The 20,921-nt window shown below is 49.9% G+C and overlaps 2 protein-coding genes and 1 long non-coding RNA gene across 4 annotated transcripts; 1 reads left to right on the forward strand and 2 right to left on the reverse strand.

Moving 5' to 3' along the window:
• Positions 1–11: 11 nt before the first annotated feature.
• On the forward strand, positions 12–14,286 carry Syce2 (synaptonemal complex central element protein 2). Of its 2 annotated transcripts, none has more exons than XM_010613376.2 (5): positions 12–1,903; positions 2,211–2,329; positions 11,217–11,391; positions 12,937–13,125; positions 14,087–14,286. In XM_010613376.2, the coding sequence occupies exons 1-5, from the start codon at positions 1,889–1,891 to the stop codon at positions 14,129–14,131; spliced, it is 543 nt and encodes a 180-aa protein (XP_010611678.1). In that variant the 5' UTR covers positions 12–1,888; the 3' UTR covers positions 14,132–14,286. The 2 variants fall into 2 exon arrangements, with proteins under 2 accessions (XP_010611678.1, XP_019061465.1); XM_019205920.2 differs by having other exon boundaries at positions 11,283–11,391.
• Positions 2,455–8,471, reverse strand: LOC104854783. Its single transcript, XR_778211.2, has 3 exons — positions 3,927–8,471; positions 3,237–3,346; positions 2,455–2,622 (listed from the first exon to the last, which is right to left on the reverse strand). It is a non-coding gene; the product is annotated as an uncharacterized LOC104854783 (long non-coding RNA).
• On the reverse strand, positions 13,565–18,689 carry Gcdh (glutaryl-CoA dehydrogenase). The gene is made up of 10 exons (XM_010613378.3): positions 18,367–18,689; positions 17,933–18,076; positions 17,791–17,853; positions 17,357–17,527; positions 16,901–17,030; positions 16,607–16,823; positions 15,612–15,715; positions 15,314–15,439; positions 14,958–15,118; positions 13,565–14,006 (listed from the first exon to the last, which is right to left on the reverse strand). Exons 1-10 carry the CDS (start codon positions 18,659–18,661, stop codon positions 13,933–13,935), a joined length of 1,485 nt encoding a protein of 494 aa, XP_010611680.2. The 5' UTR covers positions 18,662–18,689; the 3' UTR covers positions 13,565–13,932.
• Positions 18,690–20,921: the final 2,232 nt, after the last annotated feature.

Here is a 20,921-nt window from a genome sequence, read left to right on the forward strand (position 1 = left end):
AAGAGATTTTTTTTTTTTTTTTAAATCCTCATGTTCAAAACCAGTGAGGCCTCACTGATATAGCTCAGTGGTACTGCACCTGCCTCACAAGCTCAAGGTCCAGAATTCGATCCCCAGTATCCAAAACAAAATAAAAACAGTGGGACAGGAAGATGCAAGATGCGTTTAAGAAAATGCTAATGTACTACTCATTGAACCCTTGTTATGTGCCAGCTGTTCTATCCCTGAAACCTTCAAAGTAGCTAGGTGTTGGAGATTTTTATCACCTGAGGCATAGATGAAAATGGGTTTGGAGATTGAAGGGCAGTTTTGTATTTTGAGGGTTTTTTTTTTGGTACCAGGGATCGAACTTGGGTCCTTGCTCTTGTGAGGCAGGCGGCGGAACCACTGAGCTAAATCCCAGGACCTGAAGGGCAGTTTTATGATCACCCAGATGGTTGAGTCCAGATTTAAACTTAGCCTTTCTTTCCTTCTTTATTTTGGTACCAGGGATCAAACATAGGTCCTTGCACTTTCGAGGCAGGCAGCAGAACCACTGAGCTAAATCCCAGGCCCCTTAAACTTAACCTTTTTCACCATGTCCACATCTAGATGTGCTCTAGGGGGCGGGGGATTTGGCTCAGTAGTTCCACTGCCTGCCTCGCAAGTGCAAGGACCCAAGTTCCATCCCTGGTACCAGAAAAAAAAAAAAATGCGCTCTAGTTGGAGTGTGGTTGGGGGCACAGCCTGATGGTTGGACCGGCCGGGTGTGGTGGTACACACCTGTGATCACAGCACTTCGGAGGCTGTGGTGGGACAATCCCAGGTTCGAAGCCAATGTGGAGAAGGGTTGGACAGGATGAAGAATTCTTGCTACCTTCCTTATAAGGACACCGTGGCAGCCGTACCTCCCAGTCAATCAAAGCAGAGTCTGAAAGCCTTACATTTAGCAGCCTGAGCCTGCTTGACTATCCAACCCAGCCTTCCCTGGTCCCTGCTCTGCTGCCAGGGGTCCTCCTAGCTAATGCCTCACACTGAACTTATGGTGAGGGCCTTAGCACACACTCAAATCTCTTAGCCATTTGTTTTTGTTGCTAGAAACCAGGGCCTTGCACACAGAAGGACAGTGCTGTACCATGAGCTATATCGCAAGCCCCTCATCCGCTTAAGACAAAGTCTTCTATGTTGCCCAGCCTGGCTTGGAAATACTGAGCTGAAGTGATCTTTCTGCTTCAGCCTCCCTAGTGGTGTGGAATACAGGCTCTCTATCCGAGGCCATCCTTTTTTGTTTTTGCTGAATTGGCTCATTCAGTAGCCAGAGTTCTTTTTAAATGCCAATCATGGTTGTTACCGTGTAGTTAACTGCTGTTACTAACACATGCCACCCTGTAGACTTCACTTTCCTTTAAAGAGCTTCTACTTTTGGAACAAAGTTGCACAAACTGATTCAAAGTAGTGAATGAAGACTTTTATGAGGGAAATAGTTGTAGTGGTAATCAGGGATGGCAGGATTTGAAAGGCAGCCCTCCATACGCTGAGGCAGGAGGATCTCGAGTTCAGAGGCAGTTTGGATTATATACACTCGCAAAACGAACAAGATCAGAATTTTGTACCTGAAAGATTTCTCCAGAGTGGGTGGACTGATCTACAGAATGAATGAACAGACCACCCCTGGTCACCACCCAGCATGGAGCTCCGTACACGCGCACACGCTGGGCTGATCCTTTCCTCTGGGTGGTGTCGGCTGCGCGAGCAACCTCTGGACCTTTCAACAGCCGCTTAACACCTGGCCCCGCCCCTTGCGGCGACCCTCTCGCTCCGGGGGCGGGGCCTGGAGCACGTTCGGAAGCGCGCGCCACGGGCAGGTTATACGCATGCGCAGAAGGCGCGAGCGCGAAGGCGGGAAAAGATGGAGCGACTCGAAGTATGTGCCGCTGGTTTCCTTAGTGTGGGCGGCGGGCAGACGGGCAAAGAGTGACCGCTATGCTGGGCCCTCCCCGCAGTCCTGACCACTTTCCTACTATCCGGGCCCCTTCGCATCCCACCTGTCCCCAATTTCCTGAGGGACCAACCCAGGGCCCTGACTGACTGACAGGGGAACAGTGCGACTTCCTCCCACGGCGCCCCTGAGGGTCCGGCCCACGAAGCCTGGCCTGGCCGCTCTGGGGCGCCCTGCGGGTTCCCCGTCTGCGTCCCATAACCCCTCCACTCAGCACCCCACCTGCCCACAGGCAGACCAGGCCCGTGCAGAGTTGAGTGACCAGGCGTTGCCGGCCGTGGCGGAGGGTGAGGAGCAGCTAATCTGTGAGGACAGCTGCGCCACCGAGAAACCCGGCGGGGGCTTGGCGAGGTGAGTACTGGCCCAGGGGTGGGCCCCACACCCCAGCCCTTAGTGTCTCCCCACCCCACTCCTGTACCAGGGATCAAACTCAGGACCTTGCGCTTTCAAAGCAGACGCGCTGCCACTGAACTAAATCCCTAGCCCTGTGTTTTCATTTTGAAGCAGGATATCTGTAAGTTGCCCAGGCTGGGTTCGAACTCAAGATGGGACTGGGTCATGCACCACCAACCATGCCCAGTTTTCTTGGAGCTCCTGTTTCAGGGTGGCTGGAACATCCTCAGTGCCAGGAATGGTGCTGGGTGCTGGAGAAAGAAGAAGCAGTGAGCTGACACCACAGAAGAGGAGACAGCACATCCTCAGTAGTGTGATCCTCAGCACATCCCGCTGTGTGCATGAGACTTAGGTCAGGACCCCATGATGCTCCTCTGCCCCTTCTCCAGGCCAGCCTTCCATGAAACAGCATGGTGTTTACATAGATCTTATGCATATTCCTATACATTTAAAAAAATTTTATGTTTGCAGCACTGAGGATAAAACCCAGGGCCTTCTCACTGAGCTACATCTTAATCCTTTTCTTATTTTGTTTTTCAGACAGGCTCTCAGTTATGTCACCCATGCTGGCCTTGAATTCACCATGTAGCTGTGGCTGGCAAATATGCGTAGATCCTCCTAAACATGCCTCAGCCTCCTAAGGGCTGGAAGCATGCACCACCACACCTAGCATTGAAACTTTATTTATTTATTTTTGTTTAAAACTTTTTGAGCATCATGTAGATATTCAGTTTAATTGTGCTCTGTGTTTTTGTGGGGCTGGTACTGGGCATTGAACTGAGGGACACTCTACTGCTGAACTACATCCCCATCCCTTTTCATTTTTTACTCTGAGACAGACAGGGTCTATATTGCTCAGACTGACCTTGAATTTGTGATCCTCCTGCCTCAGCCTCCCAAATGCTGAGATTACAAGCATGTGCCACCATGCCTGGCAGTCAGCCTTCTGTGTACTCAGGTTTCATACTGGCAGTTCTGTGTCCAAGGATGGAAAAAAATCATTAGTACTGGACATTTTTCTAGTTATTCTCTAAACAATAACACAGTATTAATGCTAATAGAATTTACTATAGCTCATGGGAAGATATTTGTATGTTCTATGCGAACACTATGTCATTCAGACTTGGGCATCTGCAAATTTTTGTTTGGGTTTTTTGTTTTTTGTTTCTTCCCAGTAGTTTGTGAGGGCCAGGGATTTAGCTTAGTGGCTCTGCCACCTGCCTCAAAAGCACAAGGTCCTGGTTTCGATCCCTGGTACCAAAAAAAAAAGTACCTAGTACCTTGTGAGGCAGGCTCAATGCTACTGAGCTAAATTCCCAGCTCTTGTTTTTGTTTTTGAGACAGGGTCTCACTATGTAGTTAGTCTAGGCTGGCCTTGAACCCACTATGTACCTCAGGCTGGCCTCAACTCAAACTCACAGCAATCCTCCTGCCTCAGCCTCCCAGGTGGTGAAATTACAGGGGTGTACCACTGTGCCTGGCTTACGTCTGCAAATTTTGGTATCCAAGGAGGTCTTGCAGATAATTCCTGGTGGATACGGAGGCATGATTGTACCTGGGAGGAGAACTGCTGGGGCACAGAAGAGAAGTGCTCAGGTGCCTGTCTTAAAGATACCCCGGCTACTTTGTGGAGAGGGTCTGGGAGGATGGATGGAGTTGGAGGTCCAGCAGCTGTTAGCATCCAGCCAGGAGAAAGGGAAAAGCTGAGGAAGTAGATGACAGGGATGTCTCCAGCCATGGTGTGCTGGAGCAGGCTCCTCCCTGCCTGCCAGAGCTGATTGCACATACTTCCTTCCAAGCTGGCACATAGTCACTTCATGTTGGTAGTTTGACGGTGGCTCTGGTGGGGGTCTTTGTACTATGGCTGCTAGCAAATATTACAAATCAGGTCTCTTCCCGATCCCCAAAGCCAGTTGTTCAGCACTTACGGCAGGCCTTTGCCCCCAACTTTCTGGCTTATAGTTTCTCACAGGTACTGGCTTCTGCAACAGAGAAAACGCAAGTTCCATTTTTGCCCTTGTTTTTGTTTTTGAGGTGCCTGGGAGCATCCACATAAATATGTATAGCCCAGTGGATTTTCTGATCCAGAACTCAGGGTAGGGCAGGGGCTGGACATGATGGCTGGGGCAGTCATTGTTTTGGTGTCAGCTGTGGGATGAACAGGTCCACATAGGGACAGTATGAGGCGTGGCTTAGGACAGGTCCCTGAGGACTCCAGATACAAAGCGTCCCCTGTCTATCCCAGTCCTTGATGGAAAAGCAGAGTGGAATGGTTTCCAGTTCTGTGCCAGCAAGTAGAGACCAGAGAGGGAAGAAATGACTACAGTCTGATAATCTTGCTCCAGATAGAACACTTAGACCTGAGTTTGTGTGATGAAGAGACAGACATTGCAGATCACTTAAAGATTTCAAGGAGCTCCACAACAGCGTTGGGCCAGAAACCAGATGGATTAAAAATCAGTGCAGGGGCCAGTTAATAGATCCAGCAGCAGCCACTCAGCAACATGATTAAAATGTTAACACATTTCAGGGGCGAAAAGTAGAGGGCGAGGAAGCAGCTCATCAGCTTCAATTCAAACCTCCCCCTTCCTGGCAGTACTTCAGCAAAACATGGCTGTGCCCAAGTGCCAGGGATGCTGTTGTGTTCCTCCTCATGTGTTTGATTAGCCTGTCTCTCCTGGGACTGTACCGCCTGTGGTGGTCAGAAGTGGCTGGCGGATTGTTTATTTGTGTATCTGTTTGAGGCCACACAGGGAGAGGACAGCAGCGGGTGGTGCTGGCGCACATGCCTGCCAATCACAGCTTTACCTGGAGTGAACAGATGGGCTTTTCGCTTAGACCCATTTTCCGGGCCCCCTGCCAGACTGGGCCTTGCCAGGGAACTAGGTCCTAATCCTCAAAGCCGAATCAGGGACTCCTTGGAAGGACAGACATAATGGATGAGTGCAGTGATGTGTTCAGAGCCCCCAACCCCCACCCTTCTCCATGCAGGCCACACCAGGCATGCTTGGGTCAGACTTGCTTCCATTCTCTGGCCTTGCTCCAGAAGCTGGCCTGGGAGCCAGGGAAGCCAGCAGAGAGGACACCATGCATTTTGTTTATTAAAGCTAATTGGTGAATGCAGACCCAGGAAAGCCTATGATTCATTAGCATCCTGATTAATATGCAACTGCTGAGTATTAAGAAAAATGAAATAGAAAGGACCAAATCTACAAAGGAGAGGTTGGAAAACTAAAGAAGCTCTCAGCAGACATCTGACACAGGCCTTTGTCCTGCCACAAAATTGGATTTAGTTGAATTCAAGTGATTTTTCACAATTTGTATAGAGGCCATGAAAACCCCTTATAGCCTCAGCCTTTGAGCCTTAGAAAGGAGTGTCTCCTAGCAGCTAGCAGCTCAAGCAGGTTGTGAACAATGACACTGAAAGAAACTCCTGTTTATATCATTGCTTTTAATTTCAGGGTCCTAAACTCCTGCGGAGGTTGAGACAGAAAAACTTGCAGGTGCAGGCAGGTGTGCCAGCAGGAGTGTTAGAACCAGCTCCACTGTCTATTCATTTAGATATTTGGCAAACATTTCTGAAGGCTCTCTGGTACTGGAAAGCACAGCTGAGCAGAATGCAGCAGTCCCATCCTCAGGCCTTCATGTGCACCAAAGTGGACCACTATGCATAAACAAGCCTCTCCACGGCCAAGATGGCCAAGAGTAGTGGAGTGGGTGGAGGAGTGGTAGTTCCAAATGTTTTTTGAGATAGGGCCTTGCTACATAACCCAGCCTGACCTCCAGTTCTCAGTGATCCTCTGCCTAGCCTCCTAAGTGCTGGGATGACAGGTGTGTGCCACAGTGCCCAACAGAAGCTCTACATATTTCTTCATTGTGAAGGTAGTGGAAAGGGTTAGTTCAAGCAAAGCCTGCTGCGTTTGGGGAAGCCGATAAAGGGACAGCAGGGAACAGTAAGGCCCTATCCCTGAGAGGCCTCATCTGCTGGGCCAAGGGATTCACACTTAATCTGTGGCTCCTGGGGTCTTTTTGTTTTTGGTACTGGGGATTGAATTTGGGACCTTGTGCTTGCCAGGCAGGAGGCAGAACCACTGAGCTAAATCCTAGGCCCATCCTGGGGTTTTATCTGAGGCTGTCTTACAGAATGAGGAGATCAGGTTACAGGTTCAAAGGTCACCAGGGCCCAGGTGAAAAATGACAAGGGTAGAGCTGCAAAGGAGAGATTGGAAAGAAATTAAGGAGGCAGAAATGAGAGCACTGTGACACTGGATATGAAGGAACAGAGAGAAGCCAGACTTCAGGCTGATTCCTAGATTTCTAGCTTGCAGACCAGGTGATTTTTTGTGTTATGGAGAAGAGGGAGAGCAGAGTCAGGTGGGGGGAGACGACACTATTGGTGTGCAGGGGCAAAATTTGAGATGATTTTTAGAGACACCTGCTGGAGGCTGACATGTCTGAAGGTAGATGTGTTTGTTGTTGGAAGTATGAGAGGGATGGGCTGCAGATGATCACTTTGGAGGTAACTAAGGTATGGGTGGTAATGAACCCTTGAGTCATTCATTTATGTCATGCACACTTGCTGGTCCTTCCTGAGGTGTAGATACTGAAGACCAGAGGAGAGATCAGATGTGAGCCCAGCCTTCAGGAGTCATGGGAGAGGCTGGGGCATCGACAGTGATACTGGAGGCACTGTGTGCACTTAGCCCAGCACAGAACCTTCTAGAGGACCAGGCCTGGGTTGGGGGCGGCTATCGGACAAGGCAGGCTACAAGCATGCCTTTGAAGATTGATAGGCTGTGCGTTGCCATGGAGAGGCTGCAAGGAGGAGGACCCAAGTGCTCACTGCAGAGCATCGGGAGTGAGAGTATCAAGGGAGTAAGCAGAGGCCAAGCACAGGGTCTGAGGTGCTGTGTGTTGGGAAGGGGGCAAAAGAAGTCAGGAGATTATGGTGGGGATGTGCTTGGGTCTGACCACAAGATCACTGGGGACCTTGGCACGAGCATCATTTGAAAACTGGGGCAGGAAGGTCGTTGCAGTGAGCTGAGAAGTAAATAGAAGGTTAAAAAAATATGCTTAGGCTGGGGGATTTAGCTCAGTGGTGCCACCGCCTGTCTTGCAAGTACATGGTCCTGAGTTCGATCCCCGGTAAGAAAAGAAAAATATGCTCAGGAAGTGTAGGAGATCTTTTTAGAATCTTGCCTGTGATAGGGAAGAAAAAGGGAAGTAGTTGGGTAAGGGGACCCTGTGGTTGAGTGGGTTGTGTGTGAAACAGCCTGTGCCAGGAGCTCAGTGTAGAGCACGTGCCTGGCACGTGCGACTCCCTGGCTTCCATCCCCAACACTGTAGAAAAACTAGAGGGAGAGGGGGAGGAAAGAAATAGCATATACCAAGGGGAAAGAAGGTAAAACCAAAAGGAAGAGAGGGGACCAGAGTGCTGGCAGCTCTGGCTGAGCTGGAGGTTGTGGACGCCCATGGGCAAGTGGAAGGTGCTCCAGTCCTAACTCCTGTGTCTGCTCAGATGAGGGGAAGCAAACTGGAGAGATGGGGAATTTGAAGCTTTGGCAGGGCTGATGGGAGGAAGGAGAGAGGGCAATGACCTGAGCACAGGGAGGATAACAGAAGGGCCCAATATTCCCTGAAGAACTGTAGACTAGGAATCTACTGTGTCCCCAGGGTCACTGCTCTCTCCAGTGACACTCAAGTCCCTGAGTGTGAGACGAGAAAGCACTTGGTCATGGTGGGCCAGGGGAGGGTATGGGGGGAGTGAAGAGGAAGAGGCGCCATCCCCAGTCAGCAAGCCCTGGATTTAGGCTGCGGGGGATGAGAGCAGTTCTGGAGGCCCCAGGGAAGCCTTTTTTTTGTCCCGGTCCTAGCTGCATTCCTTGCCATTCTCATTGTACAGCTTGTCCCTCTCCCTTCTCCCAGGGATAGAGCCCCAGGGCCTTGGCCCATGCCAGGCAAGCACTCCACCACTGAACTGTATCCTCACTCCTTTTTTTCTTTTGCACTTGGTACCTTCTGATTGGCAACAGGTGGAGGAGAAATCTTTTTTTTTTGTGGTACCAGGGATTGAACTTGGGACCTTGTGCTTGTGAAGCAGGCGGCAGAACCACTGAGCAAATCCCCAGCCCTCCTTTTTACTATTATTTTGAGACAGGGTCTCAATAAATGGCCCAGAATGGCTTCAAACTTAGGATCCAGTTGCTGGGACGGTGTCAGTGTGCCGCCATACCAGCTTTGGCTGTTCTCTCAAAAGCTTCCATTCGGTGTTCTCCATGTGCATCCATGTTACAAACACCTGAAATACAGCAGTGCCCAACTCTGAATTAGTCCCCTCCCCTCCTTGCTTACCCTTGGGAAAGAAGAGTTTTTGCAGGTTTGGAGATAGAAGCTCCTCAGTAAATTTTTGTCCCACTCCAAATATCTGTATGCAAAAATGCTCAGGGGCTATGCTTTATTTATTCATGTGTTTTTCCAGCTGATTGGTGTATCTTGACTATAGCATATCTGTCTCTTTAGAGGTGCTTTCCTGTCCTGACACACAAGGTGATGAACCTGCATTGTGTGAAGCCAGGGTGGGAGAGGAGTGGGTAGGACAGTCGTTCAACACATGGTATAGGACAGGATGCTGGGGGTGTGGAGGGAGAAAGGACACAGTTCTGTAGATTCTGGGGCATGAGAGGTGACGAGCACACGCAGCATAGATGCACAGGTGTCATCAATGGCTTTTAAGCAAAGCAAACAGGAAACACTACAGTGGTCTGGGTGGGGCTCAGCATTCTAATCAAGGGGCAAGTGCAAAGGCACCAAGGTGAGGAAACGATCCAACAAGGAACACAGGACAAGCACACAACTGCAGCCCAGAGCCTTGGAACTTGCCTGCAGGGTAGAGAGCTCTGACTGCCCAGGCTCCCAGTCCTGGGGTTTCACAGCACATATATTCTGAGCCAGCATAAAAAGGTAAGGGCAGCAGGAGACTGAGAGCAAAGAAAAGGTTTTATGGAGAAAGTCCAAAAATGAACATGTGGGACTAGGGTGCCAGCATGGGCCATGCCCTGGGCTCCATCCCTAGCACTGCAAGAAAAAACTTAACTCATAATGCATAGCTTAGATTTCTGGTTTCTTTTTTAAAGCAGAGCTTGCCCTGACCAAGCAGTGTTTGCAGAATCCTAGATTTTTATGATCTTTGTCTCCCTCATATTAGACTAAGAGGCTACACAAACCTCAATTTCTTTGCTCATTTTAGCTTTTCAGACAGTTGGCACTTTTGCATTTCATTTCCCTGGCTGGAGTAGGATTTACTTGAGTTACATAATTATAGTATCATGTAGAGTATAGGACAAATGTAACTTGGTAAATTTTTTTAATTAAATGAACATTTTATATGTATATTTATATGTATTTTATATGTGAAGGCACAAACCCAGGGCCTTATTCATGCTAGGCATGTGCTCTACCACTAAACCACAACCCAGCCTAAAATCTAGCTCATAATAGCATTTACTTCACATGATGGCAGCAGGTACCCTAGACTATGTGTCTGCCTGCTGTGGTTATCACCCATTGGGTCTAGAAAGGGTGCAGCAAGTGACATACAGGTCATTTAAGAAAGCATCTGTGCTATACTATTTCTACTACAGATTAAGAATCCTTTATCCATGGTGCTCAAGAACAGAAATATTCTGGGTTTTGGAATATTTACATAGAACATCCCTAATCCAAAAATCCTAAATCCAAAGCCTCTGAAGTCCAAATCTCCAGTGCTCACCAGGGATCAAACTCAGGACCTTGCATTTGCGAGGCAGGCACGGTGCCACTGAGCTAAAGGGCAGGCATGGAGGTATATGCCTGTAATTTTAGTGCAGGGGAGGCTGAGGCTGGAGGATTGAGTTCAAGGCCAGCCTGGACTGCACCTGCCTTAAAAAAAATAGTTGCTGATTTTGGAGAATTTCAAAATCTATAATTTTTAGATTATAGGTGTTCAACCTGTACCATTTCCATTTGGTCCTATATTACTGGGGATCAAACGCAAAGCCACATACATGCTTAGCAAGCATTTGTCACTGAACTACATCCTCTCCCCTTTTTATTACTTGAGACAGGGTCTTGCCTAGGTTGGCCTGGAACCTCCTGAATAACTGGGATTACAAGCATTGGCTACCACTCAACTTGTCCTTTTTATGCCTATTTTAAAGAAGCAAGTTATGTAATAAAATACTAGTAGGCCTTGGGGTGAGATAGATCTTTCTGTTCTAGAATTTTAGGCATCTTTAGTTTGTGCTTCTGGATCTGTTTTCTGTTATGAAATGGGTTGCTGGCCAGAAGTGGTGGTACACACCTACAATCCCAGCACTCTAGGAAGTTTAGGCAGGGGAATCACTAGTAGAGCGCCTCAGTAAAAAAAATTTAAAAACAGCTGGGGATGTAGCTTAGTGTGACGACCCTGGATTCAATCCAGCGCAGACAGACAGACATACACACACAGGAGGCGGGTGGGGGTATTGTTCTTATGCCTGAGGGCATGAATGAAGTGACTTAGGACAATTGCCCCATCACAGAGCTCATTCAATTCAGATCAGCCACTCTGGGTGTGCTGGGTCTAGAAGCCAGGACCTTGTGCCGAGCTAAGCACTTGATCTACCATTGAGCCACACTCCCAACCCTGAATGGCCACTCTTGGAGAGTCTGGTGCTGATCTGTTTCCTATACTTTGAGAAGTCAGGTTTCTAGGGCCAGGGATTTAGCACAGTGGTGCTGCTGCCTGCCTCACAAGCACAAAGTCCGGAGTTCAATTCCTGTACCAAAAAAAAAAAAAAGTTTCTAGCCCTTGTATCTCCACCTGCAGTGCCTGCCACCAACTGCCAGTGCTGGAAGCAAAGTCAGGACTCTGCTTTTCCTCTCTGCACTCAAGGATCGACATTTTGAAGAAGAGAGCCCAGGACCTGATTGAAAACATCAATGAGAACAGGCAGAAGGACCATGCACTCATGACCAACTTCAGGGACAGCCTCAAGGTCAAGGTACGAAGTCCCTGGTAAAGAGGGGCTTTTGTAAGGAGGATGAAGGCATGTGGCTGACCATATGCTTGTTCAGGCACTGTGCAGCATCTCATTTCACTCAACACTCAGGAAATGGGACTCATTTTATAGATGAGCAAACTAAGGTTCAGCGAGGCATGGTGCTACACACTTTAGTTCCAGCACTTTGGCTGCTAAAGCAGGAAGATCAAATATTCAAGGCTTGCCAAGTACGGTGGTACACACCTGTAATCCAGTGCTTGGGAGGCTGAGGCAGAAAGATCACCATGAGTTAGAGACCAGCCAACCAAGTTAGAGACCCGTCTCACCCAAACAAAACAAATACACCAACTAAGGTTCAGAAATAAATGATTTGGGCTGGGGCTATAACTAACTCAGTGGTAGAGTGCTTACCTAGCATGCATGAGCCTTTAGGTTCCACCTCCAGCACTGAAATGTACTGATTTAATTTAAAAGTTAATTAAATTAAAAAGAAAAGAGATAAAGTGTTCACCACGTGAGGGATTCAGACCAAGGCATTCAGGTTTATGTATAGCCAGAGCCCAGCCCTCTTACTGCCCCCAGGGCGAGTGCTGTGAGAGCAGGAGGTTGACCTGCTGCCTTTTGATTGCCATGTGTTCCCCAGAGACTGACGGGTCTGTGATGCAAGCCAGTCCCTCAGCATGCCTAGGGTTTCTGTCTAACAAGGCAGATATTAGTTATGCTTAACTCCAGAATTAATGGCCATGCCTGGTGCCTCTTAAGAGTATAATCAGCAGGGGGGGAATATTTTCTTTTCTTTTCTTTTTTTGTTTTTTTTGAGACAGGGTCTTACTATGTACTTCAGACTGCCCTGGAACTCACTGTGTAGCCCAGGCTGATCTCGAACTCACAGTGATCTTCCTGCCTCATCCTCCCAAGTGTTTGGATTACAGGTGTGCATGGAGAGAGTCAGTGCAGAAGACAGTTGAGGACGTCTACTCAAGGCCAAGACAAAAAAAGAAAAAATATTACCCTTACATACTTCCCCTAGACAGCCGGGCGTGGGGGCACACACCTGTAATAGCAATTGAGACCGGCCTGGGCTACGTAATGAGTTCCAGGTCAGTCTCAACTACATAGTACGACCCTGTCTCTAAATAAATAAATAAATAAATAAATAAATAAATAAATAAATAAATAAATAAATAAATAAGAAAGAGAGAGAGAAAGAAAGAAAGAAAGAGTCAGTCAGCCTGGACTACACAGTTAAGTTCATGGCTGCCTGAACTACATGGTAAGATTCTGTCTCAAAAAATAATTAAAAATAGAATACAGTTAGCAGATCCCTCAGTCAAACCTTTTTTTTATCTCTGTGGAACCTATAGATAGGAAGGGCCAAATGTATATTATTTGCATCTTGGTTCAAATTTCTAAAAAAATAATTTGAACATACAGGCACTTTTACCTTCAGTCACTGGGGTTTTTGTACCATTTCTGCAAATAAACCACTGCAATGTAAGATCCTCTTAGATGCCTTTTGATTTGCTAACATTTAATCTTTGCAAGGTCTCAAATCTGACAGAGAAGTTAGAGGACAGGATATACCAGGTTTACAGCTACGACAGCAAGATCATTCAGGAAAGATTGGAGGAATTCACCCAGAAAATGCTGCAGATCAGCCACCTGGAGATGGAGCTCAAAGAAGCATGCCACACTGTGGAGTCTGTGTACAGGGACCTGTGCATGCAGCCTGAGGTAGGAGCTATGCTAGTGGGGTAGGGGCATCACTCAGGAGAGTTTTGTGATGGCTCAGCTGAGAAAAAGCTGAGGCAGGAAGGAGGGATGTCAGAGATCACCCCTGGGGCCATGATCCTCTGGCACATGGTGTGTCCAAGCTGAGAAGCCAAACCACAGTCATTTCCTGTGGCTGTGGCTGTGCAGCCAGCTATGTGATGACAGGAAAGGTGGCCCTTGTAAGTTAGATACTGTCTCTTCTGTCATAGCCCGAACCTACACCTGGGCTGTCACCCCAGGACCTAGGTGGGGATCAGTCCAAATTTCAGACATGGGCCAGACCACTCCAGTGAGAAGCCCCACCCTGTCCCAGGGGCTCAGCCAGAAACACTTGTTTCTCCTCAGAACTCCCAAGACCCCTTCTCCAAGGTTCCCAGTAATTTGGCCCAACACTGCAGGGTCAGATGGGCAGATGCTTTATTTTTTCCTTCCCGCATCCTGCCCTGGGATGGAGGGCCAGAGACACTGCAAGCTGCGACCCAGGCTTGCAGCTAAGCCACTGTGCCACAGGTCACCTACTCCCAGCAGAGAAGCTTCTGCTGAGGTGAATGGAGCTAAAAGTGGACAGGACACTGGATAGGGAATCCCCTCTTTTCCAGAAGCTTATCTGAATGCCTTCCGCAGAGAGATACTGATATTTACTGGTTGCTGTTCCTCACTTCCTACTGTGGAAGTTAAGTTGTCCAACACCTCCTGCTCAGCCCAGAGCACGTAGTGTCAGGGCCTGGCCGGTGTCTCCCTAGAAGGTGGCTCTGGTGCCAAGTGGGTTCACTTGCCCGCTGTGATTGCCTGAATTCCTGTGATTGCCCGTCCAAGGATCAGTGCGTGGATGTCGTGTGTACCTGGACAGAATTAATACAGGTCAGCCTGGAAGTTTCACAGCTCATAATTTGCCATTAAAGCCCATCTTTGTGTCCCCCAGGCAACCACTTTAGAAGAGCAGACCTACAAAGATCTTGAATGCTAACAGATGGCTGGGAGATTTGCCTCCTAGTAACAGCCACCCAGAGACGGCTCGGAGCCCACCTTCAAGCCACACTGAGATTGTTTTCTACAGTTCTATAGTTCTATATTGCAAATAGGCAAAAGCAAAACAAAACAACAAAAAAAAAATAAAGTTCTTGATGTTAAAGTCTAAGATGCAGCAAGTGTAGGCCCCACTGTGGGTCTAGCCTTAGCCTGCAAGTTGATTAAGTGTTTGATTTTCAACTTGCCACACTTCCTACTGTAGCAGCGGGGACTTGACAGCCCTTGTTCCCCCTGGGAGAATGGGAAGACAAACATGAGAAAGGCTGTGGGCTGTCCCTGTGGATCCCCACCCTGAAATGGTCATCCACACCACATTCCCTCATGTGTAGTGCAGGCTGGTCTCAAACTCACAGTGATCCTCCTGCCTCAGCCTCCCAAATGCTGAGATCGTAGGTGTGTGCCACCATACTCAGCATTTTGATTATCTTTTTCCTTGTCTGTCTTTGCACCAAGCCAGGGGTCCAGGTCCCCGTGGGAGACATTACTATTGTAAGGGGCACACACTACAGTCATCCTCTTCCTTTGTCTTGAACATGAATGGAAGGGGCTGCTGTGTGTCACTTACTCCCTGGTGTCCACCAGTCTGGTGAGAGTCCCATCCCTAGGGGATGCCTTACAGGCTGTTCCTCTGACACAGTGGACACTGGAAGACAGGGCCTGATGGGGCCCCTGGGCAGTGCTTGGTGAGCAACCGCAGGTCACACTACCACTTGTCCCCTTCCCCAGACCCTGGGTACCGAGGCTCCACCCAGGCCTGGCCCTACCTTCATAGGTGTTCACCGCCTCCAGGTTCATGGCATGCCGGATCACATGGTACTCATCCGAAATCCCATTACCACCCAGCACGTCTCGGGCCTGGCGTGCGATGTCCAGGGCTTTCCCACAGTTGTTCCTCTTCAGCAAGGAGACCATCTCCGGGGTGGCCCTGGGAGTGGCACATGCATACTGCAAGCACTGAGTCCCAACACCCTGAGCAAATCCGGCTGGGGCTGGGAGTACTCCTCAGTGCCACCGAGTCTCCAGTGAGTAATGGGACTCAGGACCACAAGCAGATAGGACCTTATGCCCAGGGGCAAAGGGCCTTTCTGCCATAACTGCCGCAACCCACCCAAACCCCAACCTGTCTTGGTCCTTGAGGCGGCCCAGCCGTAGGCAGGCCTGGAGGCCCAGTGTGATCTCAGTCAGCATGTCTGCCAGCTTCTTCTGGATCAGCTGATTCTTGGCCAAGGGGGCACCAAACTGGATCCTGGTGGGGGAGTCAGGAAAAGGCTGGAGGGAGGCCCATTCCCCTCAGTCCCCAGCATTGCACCCTGTTGCCCAGGAAACCTTCAGAGCTGCCCTAGCTCTGCTCAGAGGGACTTCACGGGCTACTTCACAAAGCAAGAGACTTAGGCCTGGGGGCAGTGACCCCCACGCACCTGTCCAGGGTATACTGCCGAGCCGTGTGCAGGCAGAACTCAGCCGCTCCCAGCACGCCCCACGTGATGCCATAGCGGGCGTTGTTGAGGCAACCGAAGGGGCCCTGTAGGGTTGAGGGGGGTTCAGTCCCACCCAAGACCCGCTAAGAGGGCCTGTGCAGAACCAACACTCTCCCTTTTGTTGTGGTGCTGGAGATGGAACTATGGCCATGTGTTCTTGTTTTTTTTGGTACTGGGGATCCAACTCAGGACCTTGCACTTGCCAGGCAGGCACAGTGAAATGCTTGAGCTATACCTCCAGTTCTATTTATTCTGAGACAGGGTCTCACTAAATGGTCCAGGCTGGGTTGCCTGTTTCTTACTATTTTTGTGGTATTGGGGATCAAACTCAGGGACATTCTACTATTGAGCTACATTTTAGGCCTTATTAATTTTTTATCTTTGAGGTAGGATTTTTCTGAGTTACCCAGGCTGGCCTAGAATTTGTGATCCTCCTGCTTCAGTCTCAGTAGCTAGAGTTACAGGCATATACCACTGTAACTGGCTGCCTGCTTATTCTGAATTTGCACACAGTCCTATCCTGCCTGGGGTTTGATCAGTGCTCAGATCTAGGAGGTTGATGTACACAGGACAGAAAGATGCCCATGAATGCAAGCTGGAAACTGGTTCTGGCCCTAGGGAACCTAGGCAGAGCCAATATGAGCCTGTTATGAAAAAGGGGTGGCTGCTGGGCGTGGTGGTGCAGGCCTAATCCCAGCACTTCGGAGGCTGAGGTAGGAGGATTGCTGTGAGTTCAAGACCAGCCTGGGCTACATAGTGAGTTCCAGGTCAGTCTCAACTACATAGTGAGACCCTGTCTCAAACCAAAAAAAAAAAAAAGGGTGGCTGGCACAACTGGGAGGCGGGCAGAGCCTCAAAATCACCTGACCATATTGTCTAGACGGGGAAAGTGAATCAGCAGGAGAACAATGCCAGTCCCCAGTGCCCACACTCACCGCCAGGCCAGCCACGTTAGGCAGTATGTTCTCCTCTGGCACATCCACACTGTCCATGATGATCATGCCTGTGGCTGAGGCCCGCAGGGAGAATTTGCCCTCAATCTTGGGGGCTGAGAGGCCCCGCATCCCCTTCTCCAGCAGGAAGCCCCGAATGCGGGCATCTTCACACCGAGCCCACACTACAAACAGGTCAGCCACCGGTGAGTTGGTGATCCTGGGGGTGGGTGGTCAGTGAGGGGTTTGGCTGCTGCCTCACCTCTGTCCACCACCTGCCACCACCCAGCTCCTTACCAGGTCTTGGTCCCACTGAGGGTGTAGCTCTTGCTTGCTGGGTTGTAATGGGCCCTGGTCTCCATGCTGCTGGGGTCACTCCCGTGGTTGGGCTCTGTGAGCCCAAAGCAGCCCAGAAGCTCCCCCTTGGCTAAAGGCAGAAGACACGGTCACCAGGTTTCAGGTCCCACTCATCCTGTCAAAACTGATCAGTCCATGGACAGTTGCTCATCTGGGCCTGGTGGTGCATGCCTATGATCCCAGCGCTCGCTCGGTAGGCTGAGGCAGCAGTCAGGGTCAGCCTAGGCTACATAGTTCAAGGCCAGCCTGAACTGCAAGATAAGACTCTCAAAAAAGTAAAAACAATGGGTCAGGGATTTATCTCAGTGGTTCTGCCACCTGCCTTGCCAAGCACAAGGACCCGAGTTCTATTCCCAGTACTAAAATAAAAACAAAAAACCACGGACAGATGCTCACCCAGCCGGGGCAGGTACTTCTGCCGCTGCTCCTCGCTGCCATAAGCATAGATAGCATGCATAACAAGGGAGGACTGCACGCTCATCACGGACCTGTAGCCGCTGTCCACCCGCTCCAGCTCTCGAGCCAAAAGCCCATATGCCACGGAGGAGACCCCGGCACAGCCATACCCTGTGGGAGCCGAGAAGGGACAGAGGCGGAGCTAGACAGGCCATCGAGTAGGAGCTGCCCTGCTGCGGGCTTATTCACCAAATCCCTGCAACCACTTCGGAAGGAGGAATGACCAACCCCATTTTATAGATTTGAGGCAGGCAGTGGCACCACTGAGCTAAATCCCCAGACCTATTTTACGGATTTGGACCCTGGCTCAGGGAAAGGAAGGGGCTTTTCAGGGGCCGGCTGCATTTGCAGCACACAGAGGAACGCATCCCTACCTTTGATAGTGGGTCCCAGCACACCCAACTCCCCCATCTCAGTGACGATCTCCCGGTGAAAAACTGCGAAGGAGGGCGCAAATGCAGACTGTCAGGTCCGGCCAGGCCCACTTGAGCCCCGGCCCGCCCTCTGGCTCCGCACCTTCGTTGCGGTTGGCCATCAGGATGCGAGGCAGGAGTCGCTCCTGGCAATAGTTTCGGAAGGTGTCCCTCATGAGGATCTCGTCCGCCTTCAGCTGCTCCTCCAGCACCAGTGGGTCCCGCCAGTCGAACTCGGGACGCGATGCTAGCGGAGAGCGAGGCTTGCTCACCCGGCCACACTGCGCATCCCCTCCCCAGACCTAACATCCCTGGACCCCTCCTCCAGCACACAGGGACTACGAAGGCGACCCTTCTCTAGCCCCGCCCCTTGGCGCCCTCGACCCGGGCAAGGCCGGCTCCGGGGCACCCGGGGTCCTTACACCAGGCGGGATAGGTCTGTGTTCTCCCACCCTAGTTTGCAAACAGCATGGGAAGTCACGCCGGAAGACACCCCTCCCCAGCGCAGTCGTCCCACTCCCTCGGGCCTCGACAGACCTGTGTGCGCGGCCGCCGAGCCCCACGCGTGCCGGACGCGGAGGTGGGGCCCGCGGCTCAACAGTCGCGAGGCGACGCCTCTCAGGGCCATGCAGGCAGAAGGCGAGAAGCAACCACGGTGACCTGGAAGAGCAGGAAGGAGCCGTAAAGGCCGAACGGCTCCTGCCGAGAGTCCCGGCCTCCAAGCGTTTCCCAGCTGGCGCCCGGAGCGTAACTCTAAGTCCAAAGGGCAACAAAAGAAGGCTTTGACCCCAGCCGGAGGCGGGCGGAGCCAAGAGAGATTGGCGCTTCTCATTGGTTTCTTGAAGAACCTGGGTTCCCTGGGATTCCCTACGCGCTTCCGCACGCAGAGGCGGAGGCACGTTTTTAAGAAGCGAAACAGAAAAGGGGAAGCAAGCAAATGCGTTAACCCGATTGGCTGAATGTACCAGGCCTTAAAAGGGGCTCTGCTGTGATTGGCCTTAAAAGGGGCTCGACTCACTCCTGGTTAGCTAGATAGGAGTGGGGGTGGGGGGGGGTCTTTTTTTGTGCCTGAGTAACTGTGTATCTGTAGGTGGGACTGACTCCGTGACTTATGAAGCTAGTCCCTGTGTGGTTGTGTTTATGTGGGATTCTGCCTCTGGAATGTTGTGTAATTCTGGCATTGTGTGTTTGAGTGTATTTTTTTTTCTGCATAGCTGTATGCTCTATTTTGTGGGATTGTGTGTTTCTATCTTGTTCTATGACTCTGGTTGTGTTCTGTGGTTCTGATTATAATTGTGTGTAGGAGTGGTACTGTTAATAGTTGTCCTTACCAGCATGTTCGTGTTCTGTACCAGCATTATAAGTGTGTTTGTGGTCCTGTAACCCTTCCTGAAACAGCCAACATACGTATATGATTGTGTCTGAGTGGTTGCAGGAATGTGTATGTTGTGACTGTCTCTGTTGACTGTGGGTGGTTGTGTGCCTGTGTAAAATCAGGATGGTGTCTGTAAGTATGATGGTTCCTTCTCCTTCCTCTTCCTCTCTCTCTCTCCCTTCCCCCTTTTCTTCTTTTTAGGTTTTTTTTTTTTTTGAGACAGATTCTTACCATTGATTCAGACCACAACTCAGACTTTCGGCAATCCTCCTGCCTCAGCCTCCCAAATGCTGGGATTACAGGCATGTGCCATGACTGCTAACCATTGTTTATTTGTTTGTTTTTGGTACTGGGGATTGAACTCCGGACCTTGTGCTTGTGAGGCACGTGGCGGAACCACTGAGCTAAATCCATAGCCAATGACCATAGTTTTTTGTCTGTGTGATTTCAGGCTGGTACAATGGTATTCTGTGTGATTGTGTGTTTGTGTGGCATTGTGTATGATTGTGTTTTGGTGGCTTTCTCTTTAGAGTTGGTGTGTGTGTGTGTGTGTGTGTGTGTGTGTGTAGGGAATCAAGGCAAGCACACACTGTGCTGTTGAGCTACACCTCCAGCTCTTTGTGATCGTATGACTTGATGTTTGTGCAGATGTCTGGTTATCTTTGTGTCTGTGATGTATTCTGTGTGCAGGTGTGTGTGTGTGTGGCTATGTGCTCAAGCATGACATCTTTGTGTGTGCCTTAGTGAGCAGCTCTGCTCACCTAGGTCTCTTTTATGAGCATTTACATGGCTTGCACTTGCGTCTGGGAATTTAGTGTTTGATCGTCTCTGCATCTGAAAGTCACCCATTACCAGTCGGGGAAAGTAAAGCTTAGAGAGCAGGAGGGCAGTGTGTAGTAGCACACATCTGTCATCCTAGCCCTCAGGAGGCTGAGACAGGAACATCACTGTGAGTTTGAGGCCAGCCTGAACTACTTAGCAAGACCCTACCTCAAATTAAAATAAAAAGGGCTGGGCATGGAGCTCAGTGTGAAGGCCCTGGGCTCAGTCCACAGTATGAGGGTGACAATGCAAGCAAGAGAGCCTTGCTCAGTATCATGGTAGTGGAGTGAGGAGCAGAGGCCAGGACAAGAATCCAGATCTTCTGTTTCCCAGACCAGGCCTCTCTGCTCACCCACATCCAACCTGTGTGGAGTTGTGTTATTTGATGCACTCTGAGTGGATGGGAACAACTGTGGGCTTGGGTCTGAGTGTTGTCACTGGCCTGCATGGTCCTGATGTCTGGGGCCGTGGTATCTCTGGACCTTCACACCTTTGGGCCCTTCTCATCTTTAATATCCAAATAAAATAGTTCGGCACATGCTTGTAATCCTAGCTACTTGAGAGGCTGAGGCAGGAGAATCACAAATTCAAGAATAGCCTTGGCAATTTAGCAAGATTCTGTCTCAAAATAAAAAAGAAGCAGTATGACACAGCTGGAATACCAGCGCCTAGGAAGCTGAGGCAGGATTTCTGCAAGTTCGAGGCCAGCCTGGTTTACATAGTGAATTCAAGGTCAACCTGAACTACACATGGAAACCCTGTCTCAAAAAAAGGGGAAGGGCATGTAGCTCCATGGTAGAGAACTCCTAGGTTCAATCCCCAGTACTAGAGGGGAAAATAAAATGTTCTATCCTCATATACTGCTACCTCATCTATCACCACTGGAAACGTCTGG

The sequence above is a fragment of the Fukomys damarensis genome, unplaced genomic scaffold (assembly GCF_012274545.1).
Source record: "Fukomys damarensis isolate Sample0158 unplaced genomic scaffold, DMR_v1.0_HiC HiC_scaffold_30, whole genome shotgun sequence".
Taxonomy (NCBI): domain Eukaryota; kingdom Metazoa; phylum Chordata; class Mammalia; order Rodentia; family Bathyergidae; genus Fukomys; species Fukomys damarensis.